The sequence below is a fragment of the Canis lupus genome, chromosome 14, assembly GCF_048164855.1.
Source record: "Canis lupus baileyi chromosome 14, mCanLup2.hap1, whole genome shotgun sequence".
In the NCBI taxonomy this organism is placed as follows: Eukaryota; Metazoa; Chordata; class Mammalia; order Carnivora; family Canidae; genus Canis; species Canis lupus.
Genome location: NC_132851.1, coordinates 24663543 through 24687882, shown reverse-complemented (window position 1 = coordinate 24687882; position 24340 = coordinate 24663543). Strand labels below are relative to the sequence as shown.

The window sequence follows — 24340 nt, the reverse complement described above, 5'->3', positions numbered from 1 at the left end:
AACATTTAGGGGATCTAATGAAAGGTGAATGTGGAAGTCTCTGCACTCTTCGTGCTCGTTTTTGTACGTCTGAAATTGTAGCAAATTTAAAAAAATTAAATGAAAAAATGTATTGGGATAATATTAATTGACCTAGAGGGCTTTCTATAGGAGTTATTTCTTCTTAAGTTTTTTTATTTACCTATTTTAGAGAGAGGGAGGCTGGAAAAGCAGAGGGAGAGAGAGAAAGAACCCAAAGCAGACTCTGAGCTGAGCACGGAACCCGATGTGGGGCTCAATTCCTGCAACTGTGAGATCGTGACCTGAACCGAAACCAAGATTCAGATATTTAACTGACTGAACCACCCAGGTGCCCCAGGAATTGTTGACTGTAAGAAGTATTAACAACAAGATCCAGAAAAGCAAGTGGGATGTGATCCTATTTGTGTAAAGCAAATAACGGCAACATATGCACATACACATACATATGCACACATTCATATGTGCCTGTATGTCCTTATATGAGGATGGAATAAAGTATGTATAATGTATTAAAAAAATCTGGAGCCCAGTCTCTAGAGAGGACTCTTTAACTCCTTAGGGGTAGGACCTGAGCATGGGTATCTTCTTTTAAAGTTCCTCAGATCAAAGTTCTCGTATTTGCTTTACGTTAAAATCATTTGGGAAGTTTTAAAAAGTCATGTTGCCCAGGCTACGACCCAGATGAATTAAATCAGGGTCACTGGTCATGGAGCTCAGGCACAGGTGATTTAAAATTCCCCCAGGGGATTACAATTGCCAAGTCTGAGGACCAGGCAGAGCTCCTGGTGCACCTGGGGCTGAGAATCACTTCTGAGAGGGAAGGGAAGTCCTATGGGTAGCACTACGACATGATAGGCATTTGCTATCCACTTCAAGCTTGGCAACAGGCCACGAGTTAGGAACCTGCAAGGAACCAGAGATCAAACAACCTGCCAGGAGTCTTGGAGTTAGAAGATGGTGGTGGGCACCCTAACCCATGGTCTACCACGCGAAGGAGGATGATGGGAATGGCTTTGAGAAGGCTTCATTGCTTCTCAATCTCTCCAAGATCACAGGATTTGAAATTTTTTTAGTAGAGCTTCATTCCACTGGGTTCCTCCTCCTAGGAGCTATTAAAAAAAAAAAAAAAAGGCAAATACTCCTGGGAGGAATTGCATGTTAATCAGATTGCGATGTCTGCCCAGTGAGTGCTGGGTATTTTGAAGGGAGGAAAAAGCTTGAGGAATGCTTAAATATGGGGGAAAGAATGTGATTGTAGGATGTGTAAATCTGATGTTGTCCCTTTCCTATTCAAAATCCCCCATTCACTAGACTTACCTCATCTTGTATCATTGAGATTTCATGCCCATTGGTTAGCAACTCCCCATTACCTCCTTCCCCGAATCCCAATACCTGGCAACTATTCTATGAGTTTGAGTATTTTAGCTAGTACTCAACATAAGTGGAATCACACAGTATTTGCTTGTAACTGGTTTATTTTACTTATCATATGTCTTCAAGTCGCATTTATGCTGTTACATATTGCAGGATTTCTTTCCATCGAGGCTGAAGAATATCCCACTGGATGTACATACCACATTTTCTTTATCCATTCATCCATTATGGACATTTAGGTTTCTCCACATCTTGGTTATTATGAACAAGCTACTTCTGTAAGATTTATTGTTTATTTACTTATGCCAGGAACTGCTTTAAATGCTTTAAAAAATGCTTTACAGGGATGCCTGGGTGGCTCAGCAGTTGGGTGTCTGCCTTTGGCTCAGGGCGTGATCCTGGAGTCCCCAGATTGAGTCCCACATCGGGCTCCCTGCATGGAGCCTGCCTCTCCCTCTGCCTATGTTTCTGCCTCTCTCTCATGAATAAATAATAAAATCTTTTTAAAAAATGCTTTACATATATTAGTGAAGGTAAAAGTCACTACAGCCCTATGAAGTCTTTATCCCCACTTACAAATGAGGAAACTGAGGTCCAGTTAATTTGGCCCAAGGTCATACAGATAGTAGGTTGCAAACTGGACTTTAGACCTAGTACAATCAGGCTCTATAAACAATGACCTTATCACTATAATACCAATAGTGTTAAAAACCATCATGATGATGATTGACAGCAGATTGTTTTTTTTTTTTTTAAAGATTTTATTTATTTATTCATGACAGTCACACACAGAGAGAGAGAGGAAGAGACATAGGCAGAGGGAGAAGCAGGCTCCATGCAGGGAGCCCGACGTGGGATTCGATCCCGGGTCTCCAGGATCGCGCCCTGGGCCAAAGGCAGGCGCCAAACCGCTGCGCCACCCAGGGATCCCGATTGACAGCAAATTGTAAGTCAAATGCTATTATTGGCAAGGTGAAGCTGTGACTGACTTACACATCCAAATAACCTTGGGGACAGGATCCAGCAGGGTTGTCCAAGAGATTGGTTAATTCCAGAAGTAACACTGCTCCTTATGATTTTTGGGAGAGGGATGGAGAAGGGTCGTGATTAAGAGTTGGGCAGAAAAAAAAAAAAAAAAAGAGTTGGGCAGAATGGCCCAGGGTTAAAATGATCTTCCGCGGCTGTGATCTGTCCGTTCATGCATCTCTTTGATTCTTGCAGTTTTTCAAAGCCAGAACTTGACCTATTACCAAGTGAGTCTGACACAAGTCTACAGCATTTTGTATATGGTTTCTTCTGTCTCCTTCCCCTTATTTTCCTTTTGTTCTATTTTGTGCTTTGCATGGTCAGCTCAAGGGTCAAGGGAGTCAGGTGCTTATGTTTTAAGGTCTTTTAAAAGCCGCTCATTTGATTACCTTCTTCCTTGCCGATATGGCTTTAATATGTATATATATATATGATATGTATATATATGTTATATATATATAGCAAGATTTTATTTATTTGTTCATGAGAGACACAGAGAGAGGCAGAGGGAGAAGCAGGCTCCACGCAGGGAGCCCGATGTGGGACTTGATCCCGGGATTCCGGGATCACTCCCTGAGCCAAAGGCAGACGCTCACCGGCGGAGCCACCCAGGCGTCCCTATTTGGCCTTAATCTAAATGAGGGATCCGACTATGTGCAGTTAGGCTTCATAGTGGAGCTATGAAAATGAGCCCCCAGCCTCCGCATCAACTCGGGTACATTTGCGCTTTCCTCGTTAAACCTCCCAACAGGGCTCTCTGCAGTGATGCCAACACCCAATGCCCTCAGTGGGCATGAAAAAAAAAAAAAAAAAACAAGTCACGGGCAGTCAAAAATATCCATAAGCCAAAGAACAGTATGCGAAAGCTCAATACCATTCATTTTGCAATGGCAAATTAATCTACTTTCCCAGCATCCTGCAACTTTTATTGAACTGGGCATCCCGCCATGGGATACGCCCCCAAACTCTCCTTAATTACATATTCGTTAATTACAAATTAATGACAAATTACGATTTTGTTTGCAATCGTGACTGGCGTTGCAGTCCTGATATCACAGGACGGGCTTCTTCTCAAAAGGCTGCAGCAGCAGGAGCAGCAGCGACAGCTCCAGGAGCAGCAGCAGCGGCAGCAGCAGCAGCGGCAGCAGCAGCGGCAGCAGCAGCAGCAGCTTTCCCGCCCTACTGAGCGCTCACTGTAATACGCCGGGCGCTGCGCTAAGCTTGCCACCCTGCAGGTCCCCGGGGAGCGGCGGTGCACCCTCGGTTCCCCGCGCTCGCAGCCATTGTGGGGGGAGGGGGGTGGGGTGGGGGGTGCGGGGCGCCCGCCCAGCCGCGTGCCGACCCGCCCCCTCGGCGCCGCGACCCGCGGCCGGGGCAGGAGGGGGTGCCCGGCGCGCGCTCCGGGGAGGGGGCGGCTCCCGCGGGGGCGGAATCCTCGCCGCGCCGCCCGCGGTCCTCCTCCCGGGCACGCGCCGCTCCCTCCTCCCTCGCCCCGCCCGCGAGCGGCGGACGCACGGCCCCGAGCGCGCGCCCTCCCCGCGCCCTCCCCGCGCCCTCCCCGCGCCCCCGCGGCGGACGCACGGCCCCGAGCGCGCGCCCCTCGGAACGTCCCCGGGAGCCGCGCCAGAGCGAGCGCCGGGGCCGGGCGCGCAGGAGTGAAAAGGAGGCGGCGGCCGCGGCTGCGAGCAGCAGCTCCGGACCCCGCGGGCGGACGCGTCCTGCTGCGGGGCGATTTTTTTTTTTAATTTCAGACCATATCATTAAATCAGAAAACCTTGCATTTTTCCATGGCGCTGGCCCCGGGTCAGCGAGCGGTTTTCTCTGCCTCAGGATGGGCTTTGCCGTTTCCGTCGCGGGCACCCGTGGTGGCCTGATTGTCAGTCTTCTCCGGGCATTTTTGAGGCCAGAAGCCGAGCGCCGCATGTAGGCGAATCACCCTGCGGGGCGGCTTGGCTTTTTTAAATTATCGTTTGTTATCTGGGGGCGGAGAAGAGCCGGCCTCGGGCGCTCGGGCCTCTCGGCAGAGGCGGCTGTGAGTCGGAGGTGGGATTGCTCGCGGGGGAGCGAGCCCCGGCCCCGCGCAGTCCAGGCGGCCCCGGGAGTGTCCTCTGCCTGCCGGCGCCGGGAAAATGGAGGCTGTGATAGAGAAGGAATGCAGCGCGCTCGGAGGCCTCTTCCAGACCATCATCAGCGACATGAAGGTAGGACGCCGGGGGCGCGGCTGCGGTGGCCGCGCTGACCTCGCCGGGGCCCCCGCCTGCGCCGCGGCCGCCGCCACCTGCGGGAGCGCTCGGGCCCCGGGTCACCTGCGCCCCCGCGGCGCCGCCCGGGCTCTGCCGGGCCGCTGCCCGCATCCCCGGGGGCGCCAGGTGCCCGCTGCCCTCTCCGCGCTCATTGTCCCAGGGGGCGGCACCACCTCGCCTCCCCGGGGCGCGGGGCCCCGGCTCCAAGTTGCCCATTGTCTGTCGCTGGACCGAGTGTCTGCGACCCGTGGAGGCCGGTGCCCGGGCCGACACCTGATTCCCCCGAGGCCGGGGTGGGGGCGCCTGGCGCGGTGGCCGGGAGGGCTGTGGGGGCTCTGCGTGGCCGCGGGAACTGGCCCTCCGGCCGGGAGCCTGCGAGGGAGGCTCCCCCTCTTCTCCCCTCCTTCTTGGCTTCTTTCGGGTCCACCTGGCGGGCGGGCGGGGGGGGTAGTTGGGGGGGATCTGAGCAAATTAGGCATTAATTGGGCAGTTCCAAGCTGCTGAGGGTGTGCATGCCTTCCCTCAACCCTCCCCGGGGGCGCGGAGCAGAAGTTCCCAGAGCAGCCTTGCTGGGGACCCTCCTCCACCGGGCTGAGGCGCCCAGTCTGAAGGCAAGATTGGGGTCCCCTAAACCACTGTATTCCCCACCCACCCAACACACACAGCCTCCAGGTTTTCTCTTGGACGGATCGTGAAGATACTGTGCGTGTGTGTGTGTGTGCGCGCGCGCGCAAGCGTGCGCGCGCCTGTGTGTGTATGTGTGTGTGTGTGTGTGTGTGTGTGTGTATTGCGGGGCGGGGAACAACACCCGGTTTTTTTTTTTTTCCTGCAAAGGGTGGGACTGGGGATAACCTGATCTAGGATGTGGATTTTCTGCTGCATAGAGGTAGATCAGGGCCCTGTGTTACTCACCCAAAGGAAATAGATCCAGCCTCCCGAGCTGGCTGGAGGTGGGAATTGGGGGCGGTGGGGGGATTTTTTTTTTTTCATGTGTATTTAGGGAGCTTCTCTTTGGCTCTAACCCAGCCCCAGTTTGCCTCAACAGATCCGGGGAGGTGGTGTTTAATTAAAAGCTCGGCTTCCAAAACGAGTAGGCAGGTTTGGAAAGCTGTACAGCCGGTGGGTGTGGACGGCCCCGCTTCAGCCGCTGCCTGGGCGTTCGGAGGAGCTTTTGTCTGATCAAGTGTGGGGTTTAGAGAGGGTTTGGACTGGGAGATGGACTTAGCGAAGGAATGCTCAGCTGTCACGCTTGCTCTCCCCTCCCCCTTTTAGAATCAAGTGCCATCTCCCCAAGGGTGAACTTTTCCAAGGTGCCTCCATGCTGGCCTTGTCCCTCCTACAGAGCCTGTGCTCTTTTTTTGGGGGGGGGGGGAGGGAGGGAGGTGAGAAATTGACATTCGTGGAGCGTTATCTTCAGCTAGACCCTGCTTGTCCAGGAATGCCTCTAATCCAGCCACTTGGAATTAGATGGATTATTCCCTGTTCAAAGACAGCCTCTTTCATTCCTTTGCCCTCAATCCACATTGACTTATTGAAGTGCTCTTTTGAGACAAAGATTGGTGTCCCCGCCTTGGACTCTGGGGTATTTTTTGTTAACTTAAATTCTCTACGCCTTATAATCAAACATTTGGTTTGAGGCACACGTGCATTTTGATCATCAGGGGAAGAATTTTGAGATGGGTTGGTAAACCTGCTTGTGTGTTTTTTATTTTTTTCGAAGCGAAATGGGTGTTTCCAGTCCCTGAGTAGTAACAAGGATCCAGTGACCTAAAAGTTCTTCTGCCCACTGCAGTCCCAGAAAAAAAAAAAAAAATCTAGGATTTTTGTTTTTCTCTCCCTCTTTGTTCCTTAATCCAGAATCCATCCAGTCTTGGTTCTTTGCATTCATGGGTTTGAACCCAAAGCCCTTCAGAAGTTTTCCACCTGCGATCCCGTGGCTGCCCTGGAGCTTTCTGGAGGGTGGAGTTGGGGGGGGGGGGCGGATTGTGAGTGCTGAGGTGGCATGTTTTTCCCTCTGCAAGATTCTAGTTAAAAATAAAGATGTATTTAATGCCCTCTCAGTGCTGGATCTCTAGTTTATGGTTCCTGACACTTCTTTCCCTTTGAATTTAGTAGAGTTTGTTCAACATCCTGTGGGAAGGCATTTATTTTAAGGTTGTTTGTTTTATTTTGGCAAGGATTTGAGAAGTAAACTGGAGGGGAAGACTAAAACCTGTCTTGAGGTCTGTAGGATTCCAGGCTTTTGGGGAGCAGAGATAAGGAAAAAGACGGGTAGATTGATTTCCAAGAATATTTATGCAGAACTCAGTTGTTGAATATTTTAATGGAGTTTTCTTTTTAAAAGACTTCTTTGTGGGTTGGATGGCTGTGATATTTTAAAAGGGAATTAAAAAAAATTGGGCATATAGAATAAGAAGTATGTAGTATGCATAATTCATGAAGTCACCACCAATAAAAGTCAGTGTTCAATATCTGAAGTCAGCTGGCTTTTTAATGACCAGTTTATCCTTTTTTTCTTCTTTGAACTGCCATGATGGGTTTCTAATGTCTTTGGTCTCCTTTCTGTTTGCTTTGAAGGACAAGTGTAAATGTTGGAAACCCATTTTGGAAGGCCATCTTGAGAAAATTTTTAGGTTATTTTCCCAGAAATAATGTTGGAGTGGGGTGAGGAAAGGGTAAGGAATTTTTTTTTTTTTTTTTTTTTTTTTTTTTAGTAGCATTTGATTCTCCCAAACGTACAGCAGCACAGGAAGGGAGTCAATTTCCTCTTTGGAGGAAAAAAAAAAAAAAAAAAAACCCAAGAAAGAAAGAAAACAAAACAAAACAAAAATGAAGTAATTTCAAAGCCTAACACCGTACATGTTCCAAAACCAAAAAACCTCAAGATATTGAAAACCTCCACTGACACTGGAGAGGAATCTTTCTGCTTTTTTCTAGTGACCCTTCATCTGGTTAAATCCTCTGCTGTATGGGTGTGGGTTTTTCCTTTGGGGGGGCGGGGGGAGGGGCAGGAAGGGTGCGGAAGAAACCCTAACTCTTCTTCCATTGGGATCCAGCAGCAGCTGTTAAATAACTTATTGATTCCTTGATGAGAGGAAACCTTGTGTTTTTTTTCCCCCCCATCTTCCACCCTCTTGTGGTGGTGGTCACTAATGATGGTGGTGTGCAGAATCGCTTACTGGCTGCCTTTCCGCCCATCCACATAAATCAAGTTGTCTGGTGTGCACTGGTCCCAAAGCTAAAGGGAGATGAGATTCACGTGGTTGGAGGCTAGGGCCTATTGCCCGTTTGTCTGGGGGAACGAACAGTAGCTTGGAAGTGACTGCGTGGGAAGGCCAGTTGGCCTCTGGTGTTTGATGGTGGTTAGACATTAAAGAGGCTCTAGAATCTTTTTTGGAGTTTCTATTCATGTGCCAAGAAAAACAGGCTAAATGCTGCAAACAGCAGATTTGAGCCATTACTTCTTTTTAAATTGAGATATAATGGACATATCACATTATAATTAGTTTTAGATGTACAACACAGCGATTTGGTACTTGGAGTTAAAAAAAAAAAGTTTATTTATTTTAATGTTTAGGTAATTGAACCAGCAAAGAATTTGTTGATGTTTGGGGGAGCTTGTAAGACCAGGCCACTGGCCAAACTCAAGGGCAAGTCACTGTGGATATCTTTCTTCTTTTAATAATTAACTTAGTTTTTTTTTTTTTTTTTAAGTTGGATGCTAAAACCAAATATTTTCCTCAGCCTTGTTATTGCTCAAGAATCAGCATGTGAGGAGCTGAATTGGGCCTGATGCAGGGAGAACTTTGTACTAGGTTCGGGAGCGTGCTGGGGGTTATGTAATGGGGCTGGGGGGTGAGAACACCCAAGCACACCTTGAATTCCCTACCCCACCTCTCGCTGGAGAGAGGGGTGTCCTGTTACCAGCACCTGTGCCGAGCAGAATAGGAGCCTTGTTCAGTTCTGCTTGGCTCCCCACCTCCGTTTGCACCAGTATCCTCTCTCCTAAGTCCTCCCTAAAATTAGAGCTGGTCAAGGGACTTCTTGAATTCCATGGAAATCTTTTGTGGTTCGAAGGCATGACATGCTATTTTCTCTCACTTATCCTAGATCAAGAATGTGCGTATTGGGTCCAGCGCCGGATAATGATTTCAGGGTTGTTTTTCCCCCTTGCTACTGCTTTGGCTCTGGAGTTTCTGTCAGACAGACTCACTCCCTCGCTGTTTATCCAGGGCTTGTTATGTGGAAGGTCTTTTGCTGGCCAGCGAGGAGCCAGAGAGCCACAAGGCCTGCCCTTGGAGAGCTGCTTGTCCCGTGGGCCGCAAGTAGGTAACGTGAAGTACGGTATGGTGGCCACGAAGGAAGGGCCACAGTCAGTTCTTGAAGAACTTCCCTTGGATTCTTAAAATTAAAAAAAAAAAAAAATTTTTTTTTTTTCTCTAGGAAGAGAACGAAAATCCAGTGAAGGCCTCCGAAAGCGGCCAGGTGCTCTGAGGGAGGTGGGCAGCTCTGTATATGGTAACATGCAGAGGCAGGACAGACCAAGCCCTTATAAAGTACAAATGGACCCCATGTTGGTTTTTCTCTTAGCAAATGGCTGTGTTTGCCCAGGATTTTACAGCTTCCTCAGTTTGGGCCTGTGGGAGAAGAAGGTGAAGTGAACATGTCATAAAAATGGCGGTGGGGAACTGCTCAGAATGGGTGCCTGGTCAGAGATTGAGGGCCTATTCTAGGTCAATCCATCTGGTTTTTTAGGTGCGGATCTTATCCAGGTCTAGAAAGAAATCATTTTTCTTTGGTCTTGGCTTGAGTGTTTCTTTGGGTAAGTCCCGTACACATCATATTTAACCAAATCGGGTAGGGCTTTGTTGCTTGACAGTGTGAAGCTTTAAGTTCTGAGTTTCCAGTTAGGGATGCCCCAGATGTAGAGAGAAGGTCAATCCTAAGTCATGGTTTGCGTGGAAGATGAGCTGAGTTTGAATTTTGCCTGGTTCAGCTGTCAGTTCTTAGGTGAGTAACATGTACTCCTAACTCGATCTTATTTATTGAGCACCAGGGAGGTTGCAAGCACTGAGCTCAGTGCTATGATGCAGCACGTAAAGATACAGAATTTCCATTTAAATTTGAATTTCAGATAAACAGCAAACAACTTTTTAGTATAAGCATGTTCTGTGTATACAGGGGCTTCTCAGCTACTGACCTCTTGTAGTTTGTACTGTACTTTTGCATCCAGGAAAAGAAAAAAAAGCTAAAATGATATCTGTCAATAATGGCCAGCTCATTTGAGGTGGTTAAAATGTTTGGAGGATGAAAAGGTTGAAACTATTGATCTATTAGACACCTTATCTACAATTTTCATCTAGGCTTTTCCATCTTCCTGGGGATAGGTGAAAGCTGGCAAGATTCCATCTGCAGGAGACTATTTAGGTGCTCAGACTGGGAATGGAAAAATGAGATAATTTTAAGGTCTCCATTACTTCTTGGAACTGCCTTTAGGACACTCACACCCTTAAACTCTCACCTCTGCAAAAACAAAGAAAATACCTCTCCTGGAACCAAACAAAAGCCAAAGGCAGACATAGCTGCCTAGGACATCAGACTGAGAAGTATTTGGGGCTCCTTAGAGGGAACTCATGGATGCCTTAAGCAGTTTAACTCAGATTTGTAGATCGCGCTGCTGATATGGCCTTATTAAGTAGCAAACCGGAGAGACAAATGGAGTAAATTAATTGGCTGAGCATCAAGGAAGCCCATTGTATTTGATTGCAGAGGTTCTCTTCTTGAATTAGTTGGGAGGCTGTGCAAGGTTCCCTCTGAGTATCTGACACACAGACACACACAAAACCCCCCAAACCCACGTAGCATAGGTTCCAGAGCAGCCCTTCCATTGTCAGTGTTTCTCACCTCTTAGACCAGGGAGGACCTGGTCTGTGTGTCTTGGGCTGCTTCCAGATTTAAGATACTCTTGTGGGCCCCCTGTACATAGTAGGTGCTTGGTGTTCATTGCATATGGTGAACATGGGGCAGGAAGGGACTTGATGAGAACCTGCCACGTGCTGGGCATTGTGCTAAGTGCTTGGTGCTTCTGGTTCACGTCCTCCACCTTTCTGTCCCACTTTACAGATGAGAAAACTGAGGCTCTTTGAAGAGCCTTATCCAGGGCCATGGTGAGGTGGATTGGTTCAGACCTTGGCCAATTTGATCCCAAAGTTGGAGCTCTTTGGAACATGTTGAAGGTAGAGAGAGGGGAATGGCTTTATCTCTAGAGGACAGCATACAGACTTCCACTTTCCAGAATTCTGCAGGAGGCTCAGAGAGGCAATCAGGTTCTTATCTCTGTGCCCTGAGCCCAGAGCCAGCCTGGAGGTGTGAATTTGAACTGAGATGTGCAGTGGGCGTCTCCCATCTGGCTGTCACTTTTGTGGAAGTCATTTAATTTATGATCTATTGACATATTGTGGCTTCCTTCCCTCCCACTCACCAGACTTCTCTGACAGACAAACCTGGAGTTCTCCTTTCCTCTTCTTCTGGGTGTGGAGATAGAACAGAAGCTTTCTGGCCAGGCTGTGGCCTGTCACCCTTGGCCTCTGTCCTTGTCCCCCTACAAAGTGCCTGCAGTCTTCTCCGTGGCTGGCCAGAGGGCCACGTTTCTATGTCTGGGGAGCCCATCAGTCCCTGAGACTGGGCGACTATGCAAGCCTGGCAACCCTCTCTAATTATATGAATTAAGTAAGTTCACCCAAAGTTCAGATGACGCCTCTAAGGGAACTCCTTACCTTGAACTCATTTTGTGTCCAGCCCTGGAACTCTCTTGTAAAAGAGCTTTCTGTATTTAATTATGTCCCGGTAGCTCTCCAGTTTGGTTGAGTCTGTAGAGCCATTTCAGGTCTATGTTTGGAGAAGTTGATGGGATCGCCAAAAAAAACTCCTTCCTGTGCTGATTCTTGGCATATACGGCCTTTGGTCATAGTTTCTAAGTGGTTTTTCTTTTCCTGTCTAGTTTAAGTGGGTTTAAAAAAAAAATCAATCGAGTGCCTTTTGAGCTGTGTGTCTTTTCATTTGCTTTCTTCCTCTTCAAGAATTTGGGCAGAAGTAAAATATTAGCTTGCTCAGCATGAGTGGCCTCCGAAGTCCTGGAGGTGGATGGCAGGTTTTGCTTGGGACTCCCTTCCCTGCCACCTCTGGCAGGACAGGGGTTTCTAGGGGGCCTGAGGAGTGGTCTGGCCAGAGGAGGAGGCTCTAGGCTGGTGAATGCACGTGGTTATAGGCACATAAGCATCAGATTTCCTGCGAGCCTTTAAGACGCAGATACCTGGACCTATTCCCTGGAGGCTCTGATTCAGTGTTTCCGGAGCACATCCTGGGCATTCAAAATTTTTAAAGCACCCCCAGGTAATTTGAACGTGTGGCCAGAGAACCACTGAGTTATACACAATTTTAGCACCCTCAAAAGTACTTTCTCAACCTTACTGAACTCTGAGGAAGAGCATGTTTAGATGTTTGTAAGACAACGTGACTATGCTAAACGCTATTGAACTGAACACTTCAGAATGGCCTAGATGATAGATTGCATGTTATATGTATTTTGCCTTGATTAAGAATAAAAATAAATTGGTAGTGAAACATTACATAAATTGGAATGTAAAAATAATAGAAAAAACATCTTTAGAATACGTAACGATTTAAAATCTTGGACAATGACCCTGTCCAATATGATTTTCTACCATAATGGAAATTGTCAAAGATGTTAGCCACTAGTCACATGTGACTGTTGAGCACTTGAAGTGTGACGAGTGTGACCAAGGAACTTTTTAAGTTTTATTCACTTTTGTGTAGATAGCCATATGTGACTAAAACTACTGTCTTGGACAGTGTAGATTTATAACACACCATCTAAGTAAAGATAGTGAGCTTCCTGCACACCTTCTGGTTCCTTCGTTGTCTCCAAACCCCTCCTGTGGAAATTCCAGAGCTACTGCTGACCTTGGAATCAAAGGGATCTGGTTTTCAGTCCTGTGGGCAAGTTACTTAATCGCTCAGCCTCCTTTTCCTCTTGTGTACATGGGTCTGAGAAAGTACCCACTTTCGAGTATTCAGAAATCAGACTGTGCTTGTGAGTGCTCCACACCAGGGTGCTGGGATGTTTGCTGCTGTTATGGTTCCAATCAGGGTAGTCATTCTTTCCACCACTTAGGGCAAATGCTACCCCACCCTTGACCTAGCTGCGTTTAGAGTTTACAGTGAAGTTGCAGGAAATGGAGAAGTTGAGTTTTTTTTTTTTTTTTTCTTGCTAAGTCAATTACTCTGGAGTTCATTATAACCTCCTCTGCCTCAGCTGGGCCTATTTGCATTTCTCTGTTTGCAAACCCACTGTATATAAAGGGAGAGGAAGGGCTGGGTGCCGGGCTAGGTCCTCAGGGCATTTAATGCTTAATAAAGACAAAATATCTTTTCAGAGATGTTTACACCAGGGTAAGGGGAGAGGTGCTGCTTTGTAAGGGTCATCTTTTTCTGTCTATGCTTTTGAGTTCTTCCCTCTTTTTCTGGAGTGACCCCCAGGAAAAGTGGCCTCATTTGCCTACTAGCCTGCCCTATTGCAGCAGCTTGGCACCTGATCTCCTTTTTTTTTTTCTAAGATTTTATTTACTTATTCATGAGAGACACAGAGGGAGGCAGAGACAGGAGAAGCAGGCTCCATGCAGGGAGGCCGATATGGGACTGGATCCTGGGACTCCAGGATCACGCCCTGAGCCGAAGGTAGACGCTCAACCACTGAGCCACCCAGGTGTCCCGGCCCCAGATCTTCCTACAAGCCCCTCGCGGTTGGCCCCTAGCTGAGTGTCCTGCTGATGCCTCATGCTCCCCATCCTGGAGTCCTGGGCTTCTTTGAACACATCCCGTGCCTCTCATTCTTGCTGTTCTGCTTGGATGACTTTCTGCATTGTTGTCCACTGAAATCTTTCTCATCCTTCAAGGTCCCACCACAAAGTTATATCCTTTCTGGTCTCTCCTCTTTCCACCAAGCTAGATACCCTCAGGCATTCTTCACATTCTAGGTTGAGTCCACCTAGTTTTTATTACGTTCTACCTTAAGCCTGGCTTTGCCACTTCCAAACTGGATTACTCTGGATGAGTAATCCAGATTTGATTTTTCTTGCTTGTAAAATGGGAGAAATAATACTTTCCTCTTAAAGTTGTAGAGGCTTCAGTGAGAAAATATATATAAAGGGCTTGGCATGAAATAAATGCTAAATAAAATGCTCTTGTGCATCTGAATGAACTACCCTGGGAGTTTTCTAGTGAAGTACCCTGCAAAAATGGCAATCAGATGTTTCAAAAATACAAGAAACCTATAGCTCCACTTTGAAAATGCAATAGAAACAACACTGCAGTGCTTTTCAAGCTTTCAACATATGAATAATTTGAGAGAACACGGTACATGTATTCTGCAGATATGATGTGCCTACTAGGGGCCAGGCATTGCTGGGGTGGAATACATCTGTGAACAAGACAGATACAGCCCTCGCCCTAAAGTTTTGTCCAGGAGAAGAGCAGAAAGGCAGCAGAATCTTGGTGAGGGCCTCTGATTCTTGTTTGGAGTAGGAGGACAGTCAGGGGAGGCTTTGGTAGAGTGAGAACCTAAACTGAGAACTACATTATAATTTTACCTGTTTAATCAGCTTTTATATGACACACCCAGGCGTTATTCTAGTGCCTTACAAATAGACTCTTATCCTCCCAACAACCCACTGAGATAGTTACTGCTATCATTCCCACTTTAGAGATGGGAAAACTGAGATTCAGAGAGGTCAAGCCATTTGCCGGCGTCCTACAGCTAAAGGAGAGGGAAGGCTGGGATTTGAACCCAGGCGGTCTGGCTCCAGGGTCTTTGCTCATCTGTTGCCGTGGGCTGTCTCTCACAGTGAGACCTTTTAGGATTTCCTTTTTAGATTCCGTAATGGGTGTGTCTCCTTGATCTCTCTGATTGTTCTATTTGGACCTTTAGAGTCAGAATGAACCTTAGAGCATAACAATCAGAGGTTCTCTGAACTGGTACAAGAAGCTCAAGGGACCTCTCTCTTTTAAAAGCCATTTGACCCAGCTGAGCAGATGTTGGGTTGGGTGTTGACTCACCCTACGGGTGCCTAATTTGTCAGCAGAGGGAAGTAGGTGGGGAGCGGGCAGGGTGTGAGTCTAAGGGTCTGATGCGGTTGTTGAAGGTTGTTGAAGGTGACTACCGGAGCAACACATGTTTGTTTTCCTGAAGAAACCCCCTCCACCAGGGTCACCCCAGTAACAGCTCCGCGCCCCACATGCCTGGGTGCAAAACAGGAAGGGGGGATATTTGCGGTAGGAGGGCTGGAAATGCTTCGAGATTAGTTTCCAGGGAGACCTCAGTTTCACTTCTGAGGCCCAGTTCTTGCGCCCCGGCTCCTGCAGCTGAGCACAGGAGTCATTAAGGAAGTCTTTGAGTTTGGTTTAATGGTCGCTCTTTGTTTTCAAGTGATTGTTTACTGAACCTTCAAAGCCAGCTCTCCAGCAGGATGTGATCTCGGGCCTGAATAATTGGATGAGGCACCCCAATAGGAAGCAAGTAGCGGGTAGCAGAGCCAGGAGGAGCTAACTGGTGGCCAAGCCTTTGGCATCCCAGTGCTCAGAAGCTCTGCAAACTGCCGCTGGAGGGACCGAGGTCGCCCTGCAGCCAGGAGTAGGCCCGAGGCAAGGGTCCCCTGGAACCTGGCCTCTTTGATGTTGTGCTGGGCTTAATTAGGAACACCCTAATTAAGTCACGAAGGAGGAAGCTTATTCCTTAAAAAAAAAAATTAGCACGTGTTTTGAGAGCATTTCATGAGGGATTACTTGTCCGATTATGCAAGCAGTATAAAGTTAATGGAAGAAAAACCGAAATCTCTGTTAGGTAAAAAATAAAACTCCCCCATAACCTGCTTGATTATAAAGTGGGTTACGCACACACATTTTAGACAAAGGTTCATGCGGCTTACACTGTGCCAGAAGTTTTTTTCACTTAGCTTTTCACTTAACATTGCTTATCTGTGTATGTAATTATGAGCCACGTCAGTTTTAGTGTTGTGTGGTGTTCCATTGTGTAGGATATGTGCAGTTAATTTATTCAGTTGACCTGTATTTGAGGACTGGCCGTATGCCAGGTTGTATGTTAAATGCTGAGGGTACAGCAGTAAATAAAACGGACACAATCCCTGCCCTCCTTGGAGCTTATGTTCTAGGGCAGTGGGGACAAATGAAGTCAGTTCTGCTGTATATTAGAAAGATTATGTGCGGTGGGGAAACAGAGCAGGGGCAGTGCTATTGTTTTAAGTAGAGTGGCTAGGGAAGGCCTCACAGAGCAGGTGACCTTTGAGCAACACCTTAGGAAGTCTGTGGGTATCAGGGAACGAATGTTCCAGGCCAGGGAAGAGCATGCAGGCACCAGTTCCATAGGTTCTGTGCCGATTCATGTTTAGGCTGTGTCCGGTTTTTCACTAATTATAAGGAACACTGTGATGAGTGTATCCTTGTAGCTAGACGTTGATTTGCAGTGACAGTTTGGCCCGAAGGCTTTATCCTGGGTCAAAGGTACCTACTCTTCAAGGCTTTTCAAACATGTTGCTCAATGCCATTCAGAAAGCGCCCATATTCTTCTTGAGAGTGGGTGCTCATCACCAGGGGATTATTTCTCAAGGAGCTAGACTTGAATATGGGGTCTGGGAAATTGAGGCCATAGCTTGTCGGGCCTCAAAGGGACGAGGCAACTTATTTGGCATGGTGATTCTCAAATCTTGCTGCGTGTGGTTTTAGCAGGAAGGTACAAGTGTCCGCTGGGGAGAGTGTTCAATGCAGGTGTGTGGGCCCCCTCCCCAGAAGTTTCCATTGTGTAGCTCTGGGGTGGGGCTCTGGCATCTGCAGTTTTAGCGGACATCTTAGTGAGTCTCTAGTAGATTGCGATTATCCTGGGAACAGGTGGCAGTGGAGTGGTTGTTGGGCCTCCTTTGCAGCTCCTTAGGTAAGCTGAAGGATCTCCCTGTTCCTGTCTCCTGTGCCCCCAAATAAGACCCCGGAATGACTCTCATGCAGCATGACCTTCTGTATTTCCTTTCCTTTGCTAATTACTTTTATTGCATGGAAAACTTTTTCCTTCTTTACTTCCTTCCTCTTTGCCAGGGAAACCCCCCTTTGTCCTTAAAGACCTATGGGAGGGCATCACCCCCATCTGGAAGCTTACACCAGCCATACTGTCTAGTACTTTATATTTGGAGCGTGGTGCCCTCTGATTGGTGGCTAACACATCCGCTTTCCACTAGCCTGAGTTCCACAATGCTTTGGCTCCTTATCTCTGTATAGCCTCCACCCCACTCCATACCTGTCCATAGTAGGTGCTCATTAAATGGCCAAGATAGGGTGGCTGGCATCGGATGTATAGTACTGAAAATAGCAGTCGCTGGGATTTAATCGTGTTCTAAGTGCCAGTCACCCTTCTGAGCACCTGCACGATTTCCTGTACCCTCATTACCATCCTTAGAGATTGCCATCCATGGAGGTGGGGACTAGCATGGACGTCATTTACACATGAAGACAGGGTAGTTTTGGGTGACTCAGTGACCTCGGTTGCCCAGTGTGTAGATGTGAAGTCGGGCAGTCTGACTCTAGCGCTCTGCTCTTAGCCAGTACATCACACGGGTCCGTTCAGACTCGGGAGTACGGCTGCGCATCAGGGCGCTCCATCCAGGAAGACTGAAAAGAGGATGGTGACTGCAGAAGTATCAAACACAGTTATTGCCTTTTTTCCGTGATGCCTGTCAGGGTGTCATTCCCAGCAGCCTGGGGTGGGGCTCAGGGCTTGTGGAAGAGGCATTGTTTCCTGGAAGGTGGTGGAGCACACAAAGTGTGTCCAGGGTGGTGAGGCCATGGCTCCTCGGTGGATTTGACAAATTGCAGACTCCATTTGGGGGTTGGGTGGAGACAAGGCAGAGAGGGCATTTCCCGGGAGAAGTGGGTGAGTACAGGTGTGCAAGCGCGAAATAATGGTAGTAGCAATCCTAACATTTTTTTTTTTTTTAATTTTCATTTATTTATGATAGTCACAGAGAGAGAGAGAGGCAAAGACACAGGCAGAGGGAGAAGCAGGCTCCATGCACCGGGAGCCGGATGTGGGATTCGATCCTGGGTCTCCAGGATCACGCCCTGGGCCAAAGACAGACGCTAAACCGCTGCGCCACCCAGGGATCCCCAATCCTAACATTTTTATAGGGTGTGCCGATCGCCACATATTCTGTTCATTATCTCCTGTGGACATTTATACACAATAATAAGCAAATGGAACTGAAGCTTTGGATTCCACATGGACAAAGATTAGAGGGGGTAGATCTGCAGTTATTACTGGGGGGGGACCTTACATGCACCCAAACATCTGTCACTTGCACCTGGGTGAGAGCAGCCAGCCCTGTATGAGGTGGTTAGATACTGAGTTCCCAAGGGTCCAGTTGTGGAGAAGGAAATATGTTTTAGGGGAATCTATGGGACAATCTTATTTGCAACAGAACTGGGCAAACTATGGAGCACTTCACGATATAAACCAGGTGTGAGGGCAAACCCTTCCCTGACCTGAGGCAGATTACTTCACCTTCTGTGCCTTATTTTCCCACGGAAAAAGGATGTGTTAAGTTCCTGTTCTGCTGAGTGCCCTGGCAGGGTTGTCCTGGGAGCCCCTTGTACCCTGAAGTGCTACGTGAATGTGAGATGCGGTTCTTAATGATGATCGTGAAGTAGAGTTGGACTCCTACTGGATGGCCCCATGTGACCACCTGAAATAAAGGACCTATGGTAGTATGGATTTGGGCGACGGGAGGGTGAATTTGGGGAGCAGGGAGGGGTTCCATTTTCATAGAAGTTGTAGAGCGTGGTACACACACCAATTTTGCAAAAGCGAAAAAATGGAACCAGAAGCCTGGTTGAGGCTGCAGACCAACGGAGGGGTGCCCAGAGTGGCTTTGGCACCTGGTGGGCGACCCTGTCCAGTAGACCCGTCTGCAGCAGAAGAGGTGTTCCGCATCTTCACGATCTGGTTCAGCAGCCACTGAACCACCACATGTGGTTCTCGAGCACTTGTGTGAGGATCTGAACTTTATGTTTTGTTTAATTGTAGGTAATTTAAATTTAAGTCCATGTGGCCAGTGGCTCTTTTATTGGAAGGCTCAGGATAGACAAAGGAATGCCCCTTGGGAGAACATGTAAAAAAAAAAAATAACCCAAGAATACTTTGAAGATGCAGTTGACATATTTGTTTGGTTCTTCTTTTATTTTGAGTGGAGACCTACCCATGTGTCAGAAAATGGGCATTCTGGCCACAGAACCTCATAGCCCTGGAGGAAGAAGACCCTTGATGTCCTTGACTTAATTAGGGTGTTATAGTTCAAATGGAGCAGTTTGTGAGGGGAGGTTGGGTGGAGGGAGCACCTTTTGTGGTTAAATCCTCTTTTCATAGGCATATTTATTGCTGGTGAGCTTGGGCAAGTGGGTGAGGGTGGGCGTGTGAGGAAGCAACCATTGATTATCGTCAAGGCTGTCATCCACTTGATGGACAGGGATAATTAGTGGATTAGGCAAGCCCCAATCAGAGAATAAAAGCCCAGGAATGGTTTTTATGATGGATGGGCTTACCCAGTGCCTTTCATCTGAGGCCCTCGGGAGCCCTTCCTCTTACAGGATAGGGTGGGGAAGGGTGGTTTTGGGGACAAAGCTGTGACAGGCAGTCAGGGGCCCTGTCCATCCTGCACACCCACTTCCAGAAGCTGCAGATGCTTGCCTCATGCTTGTAGAAGCACGGGATCCAGAGGCCACTGCTGCTCAGATCAGAAGCTTCTGGAAACTTTGCTTTTCATTTCCCTGAAGTCCACACCTCGGGGTGACCTGGAAGAGGAGGAGGAGGGATGCTGTGGGCTGCACTGCTCATGCTCACCCTGAGGAGGTTCCTGCAAACCTCCCGAGGGACCTGGTGTCTGGGTTGGTGGCAGCAGCAGCCTACGGAGATGCTCCACACTGGCTCTGTAGTCTGGCAGAAGCAGATCAGTTCCGATATCCATAGAAAACCTGAAGATGTGATCTAGTTACCCATAATCGCACCACTACTGACAGCAGCTGGGAACATTTCTGGCTCATTCCTTATCAGACCTTTTTCTCCATGAAGGGTTTTTCTTTGTTTTGTGTCTTGTGTTTTCTTTTTCACACAGGTGAAGATCATGACCATTTCTAGGGCAACATTACTGCTCCCCCAGAGCATTTGCAGTTGTAATTGGGGCAGGGAGCTACTGTGTGTTTGGGGAGCCCTTGCACCTTCCTTCATGGACCAAGCAGGACCCAACCTGCTGGCTGAGCGGCCCCCTGCAGCCCCAGGGCTGGGCTGGACGGTTGGGTCAGTTCATCTTGTCGCTTGTCCTTCTCAGAGTCAGGGTAGCACTTGAGCCCTAAAATCGGTCCTCCCGGTTCTCCCTTGGCTGTAAAATAACAACGGCACCTGCCTGGTCAGGTTGTTGTGAGCATTGGACAGAGGATGAACCGGGCTGTGCTGCTTGGTGTGTGTGTGGCATCAGCCTCAGCATCACCTAGGTTGAACATGCACCATCCAGGCCCCACCTCAGACCAAGGGAATTAGAACATGCATTTCTGCAAGATCCCCAGGTGGGATCCCCAGGTGGACCTGGAAGTGGAAGTGTGAGAAATGCTGATGGATGGACCTGGCTCCAAGCAGCTGTTTAGAAACTGGTGATGCTTCAGGCTGACATTAAGCATTATGGGGACAGTGACGTTCAAGTCAAGTAAGAGCACTTGGGAGGTGACCATCCCGTCGTGCCTGTCATGTGCCCAAGACTTGAGTTCTCAGCAGCATGAGCACTGGTGAGCCAGTTTCCATCTGGAACCTATGCACCGGACAGAAGCCTTTGGGTGGAACCCCACTCTCTAGAGCCTGCCCCCCACTCGCCCCCAGCCTCCGGTTTATTTTCAGCTCGACTGAATTCTTCCTCCTTGTGAGAGCCTTTCTAACTGTGGCTCCTCTCAAGTCACCTCTTCTCTGCCTGTGACTCCTGGCTCCTCCGTGTTCCCTGTGTGGTGGCACGGGTGTCTGATTCCCTCAGCTGTCCCCTGAGGTCCTGCTGTCACGGCGGGCTGGGCTGGGAGATGCAGTTGCTGCATTATTTATGGGGCATCGTTAACCAGCCGTGCTGATGAGTTACACACAGTTTATTCTTCTGCTCCGTGTGTGGGATGCCATCCTGGGCCTCTGTTTAACACAGAACAAAACAAAGCAAAACAGAACCCCAAGCCAAAACAGCCACTGGTTGAGTCCTGTGCCCTGAACTGGGCAAGGGGCCTGTCCAGCCTTCTAGCTGTGGGGGAAGTGGTGCAAGGGGAGGGAGGAGAGGAAAGAGACTGGGGGTGTTCCCAGAGCTCAACTTTGAGGTTGGGGGTGGGGAAGCCAACTCACATATTTGCTTAAGTGGCCACAAATTCTTGGGGAATTGACAGAGATTGGGTGGGTCATTTATGGGTGGCTCAGTGGTTGCGTGTCTGCCTTTGGCTCAGGTCATGATCCCAGGGTCCTGGGATCAAGTCCCACATTGGGCTCCCCGCAGGGAGCCTGCTTCTCCCTCTGTCTGTGTCTCTGCCTCTCTTTATCTCTCATGAATAAATAAATAAAATCTTTAGAAAAAAAAAAAAGTAAGAAAAAGACTTCATCTTCTCCCTGCCCTGTGCCCCTACCCCGCCCAAGGGACCAGGCTGCTGTTAGGTATGTGACTTATCACTCAGGTGGCTTGGGATTTAATATCACTCACTGTCTGCCTGGTCTTTCGCTGTCTTACTTGTGGTCACAGTGACCTTGCCCTTGAAGCTGCTCATGGTCACCGTGTCCATTCTCCCCATGTCCTGCATCTTCCCAGTGTAAGTGCCCTACCCTACCCCAGTGTCCCTTGGAGAGAGCCAACTTGTGTCCTCTGCTTCCCTGTTTTGTGCGAACTGTTGCTCTTACTAGAAATGCTTTTCCTTCCTTCCTCCATTTCTCTGTTTTAGAGCTCACAATGCATTTGGGGAGATTCAAGCTCATAGATGATGAATTGCATGATGGAAGGGAAGTAGGTGCATTTGAGAATGCTTTGAAAAGAGGTGACATTTGAGCTAGACTGGTGGTGATGGCTGAATAGTTTCTTAGATTGTTGAATGTCCCTGGAGGTTAGAAGAGAGAACAGCCATCAGTGGCGGTGTCTGTGGTGTGGGGAGCGTGGTGGGCTGCAGGGGTGTGAGCTGTAGCCTGTCTTCAGGGAAGCCCCACCCCTCTTGCTGTAGGAAGGGGGGCAGTCTTGCAACTTGATTAAGGGAGTCCTTTACCTGTTTTTACACAAACTTGTTTTTGGAATGAGGACTTGACCTTTCTCTCAGAATCCAGTGTGGTGTGAGTTCTGTTTTCAACAAATTGTCTGGGATTCAAAACCTACCCTTCTTCTCCAAAGAAAGTCAAGGGCTTCCAGGGAGAGGAGAGTCCCGTTGCCTGTGACTTTGGATTTGGGAGAGTCTGGGTGGCTGGCGGGAGTCTTCTTTTCTTTGATTCTGGTTTGTCTGGAAAGTTGTGAAACCTTTATGTGTTCTTGGGTGAACCCCACAGGGGTGTCTATGTGGAGACTTTCACAGCCCCAGGAATGCATTCCTTTGGGATTTCCTCAAACTGTGAACTGAGCCCGGTCAGAACCAGTGGCCTGGCGCGAGAGCTTTCTGGGACTCCTTAGTGGGCGGTGCAGATCAGAAAATTAAGGACTGTGTTGGAATTGTTTTTTGAAAGGGTTCTCAGTGGATATGGCATCTTGGTCTGCAGATCTCTTTCAAAACTTGAGTATATTCCCTTTGGCTCAGTTTTAGAGCCTAGAATAGGCCCAGGCTACCTTTGACTCTTCAGGTTCTTTTCTCTCCTTTGCCACTTCCTCCAAGCTTTTGAATTTTTATAGTAAAGCTGTTTTTCAGGTGGGTAGAAACTTTTTTTTTTAACCTTGAAAGAAACTTAAAAAAAAAAAAAAACTAGATCAATCCAACATCACCTCGCCTTTAAATTTTAATAACATTTACACATTTAAAAAAATTCTCAACAAGGAGGTTTTGTCTTCTGTTCTTAGAAGTTCATTTTTCTTTTTTTTTTTTTAGAATCCATTAAATTATATATTGCCTAAAACAGGTGGGCCTGACACTCTTTGATAGACTGTCAAATATCATTAAATCAAGAGAGCTGCTTTTGGCAGCCTTCTTCTGGCTGAGTGGGTGTTCGTGGGTGGAGCGCTGTGTGCTGCACCCCTTGACTGGAGAGGGGTCCCTCCTTTTGTTGCTAATTTGGCAAAGACTGAAATGAGGCTTCCGAGTGGTGGGGGCAGATAAGTAGTTTTTTAAGTGCTTTGAGCAGTTGATTTCAGGCACATTCACGTCGATTTGAGTACTCCTCCTGCGGTATACTTGGGAATGACAGAGACTAGTCTGACACTGTACCCCCAACTGGTTAACTGGTGCGAGATGCAGCTGGTTCTGTACTTAGGATGCAGCATGCAGGATTCCAGCCTGCGTGGACAGTGTGAATTAGAGGCTTTAACATCTCTGCCAGCATCCTGAGTGAGATTCCAGGGGCCTGCAAACCCTTGGATCAATCCTGTCAAATGTTTCTTGGACACTTGACAGAGTGCCCACCACTGCATGGAGCACTTTGGATGTCTGATCTCAGTGATTTCCTCACACCGACCCTGAGGTTGTAGTGACTTAGCCCTCGTAGAGGTTGAGCGATTGTCTGAGGTCCCATTGCAGACCGGAGAGCTAGATTCAATCCAGAAGGCCGGATTCCCGAGCTTGTGTCCCTTATTCCTTCCCTATATTCTTTCAGTGTTCTGTGATGGTGGTGGAATTGTTTGTTTTTATTATTTGTCTTTATAAGGAACAGGCCTTGAGAGGTAAAGTGATTTCCCCTAATACTTGACTGGCACACCCATGGCTAGAAATCAGGACTGTGTGCTCGCTGCACAGACCTGTTGCCATTCTGGCGTGTTCTCAATGTGCCTCACCTTTTTCCTAAATATTCTGGATCATCTCAGGGATCTTCCTTGGGAACCCCTGCATGAGAGTTTTGGTTGGTGCTGGAAAAAGGAAGGCCCAGCGGTCATGGTCTCCTTTGTGTAGATGTGGTACCTTTTGGCTAGAAGTTGGTGGTCAGTATGTCTGAACATCTTTAAGCTTTTAAGAAAGCTTCTCCTACTTTCTTGTGGATCTGAAAGAGAAGAGAAAAGGGTAGGTGAAGCTGTAATTGGTTGGTTGAACCTTGTGCTCTTAAGGATGCTGATGTCTATCTGGACAGAGATCTCCAGTGGCCGCCAGAGGACTTTGATCTCAGCCCTGACCCCTTTAATTACTTGGATATAGGCATAGAAGGGGTGTTCATATTTGATAAGAAAATGGTAAATAGATTTGGTGTTGTGATTGGAATTCCCCATAATGTTTTGATGGGCCTGGAATGGTAGCCTGACTAGGTTCATTCAGCATAAGGTAAAATAAAGGTTCAAAGGTTCATTCAGCATAAGGTAAAATAAAGTTATACTCTTGGGCAGAAGAAGCCCTCTGGGACACAAAGATGAGCTGGGGGC

At 48.0% G+C, this 24340-nt stretch overlaps 1 protein-coding gene across 14 annotated transcripts in view; it reads left to right on the top strand.

Moving 5' to 3' along the window:
• Positions 1 to 4031: 4031 nt before the first annotated feature.
• MTSS1 (MTSS I-BAR domain containing 1) overlaps positions 4032 to 24340 on the top strand; it is a 161855-nt gene continuing 141546 nt past the window's right edge. For 8 of the 14 annotated variants that reach the window (XM_072774424.1, XM_072774417.1, XM_072774423.1 and 5 more), the window contains exon 1: positions 4033 to 4622. In XM_072774424.1, the coding sequence (XP_072630525.1) occupies positions 4551 to 4622 (72 nt within the window). In that variant the 5' untranslated portion in view covers positions 4033 to 4550. Of the gene's footprint in view, positions 4623 to 24340 lie in introns of all 14 variants that reach the window. The other 6 variants (XM_072774421.1, XM_072774419.1, XM_072774411.1 and 3 more) reach the window with 1 other exon arrangement.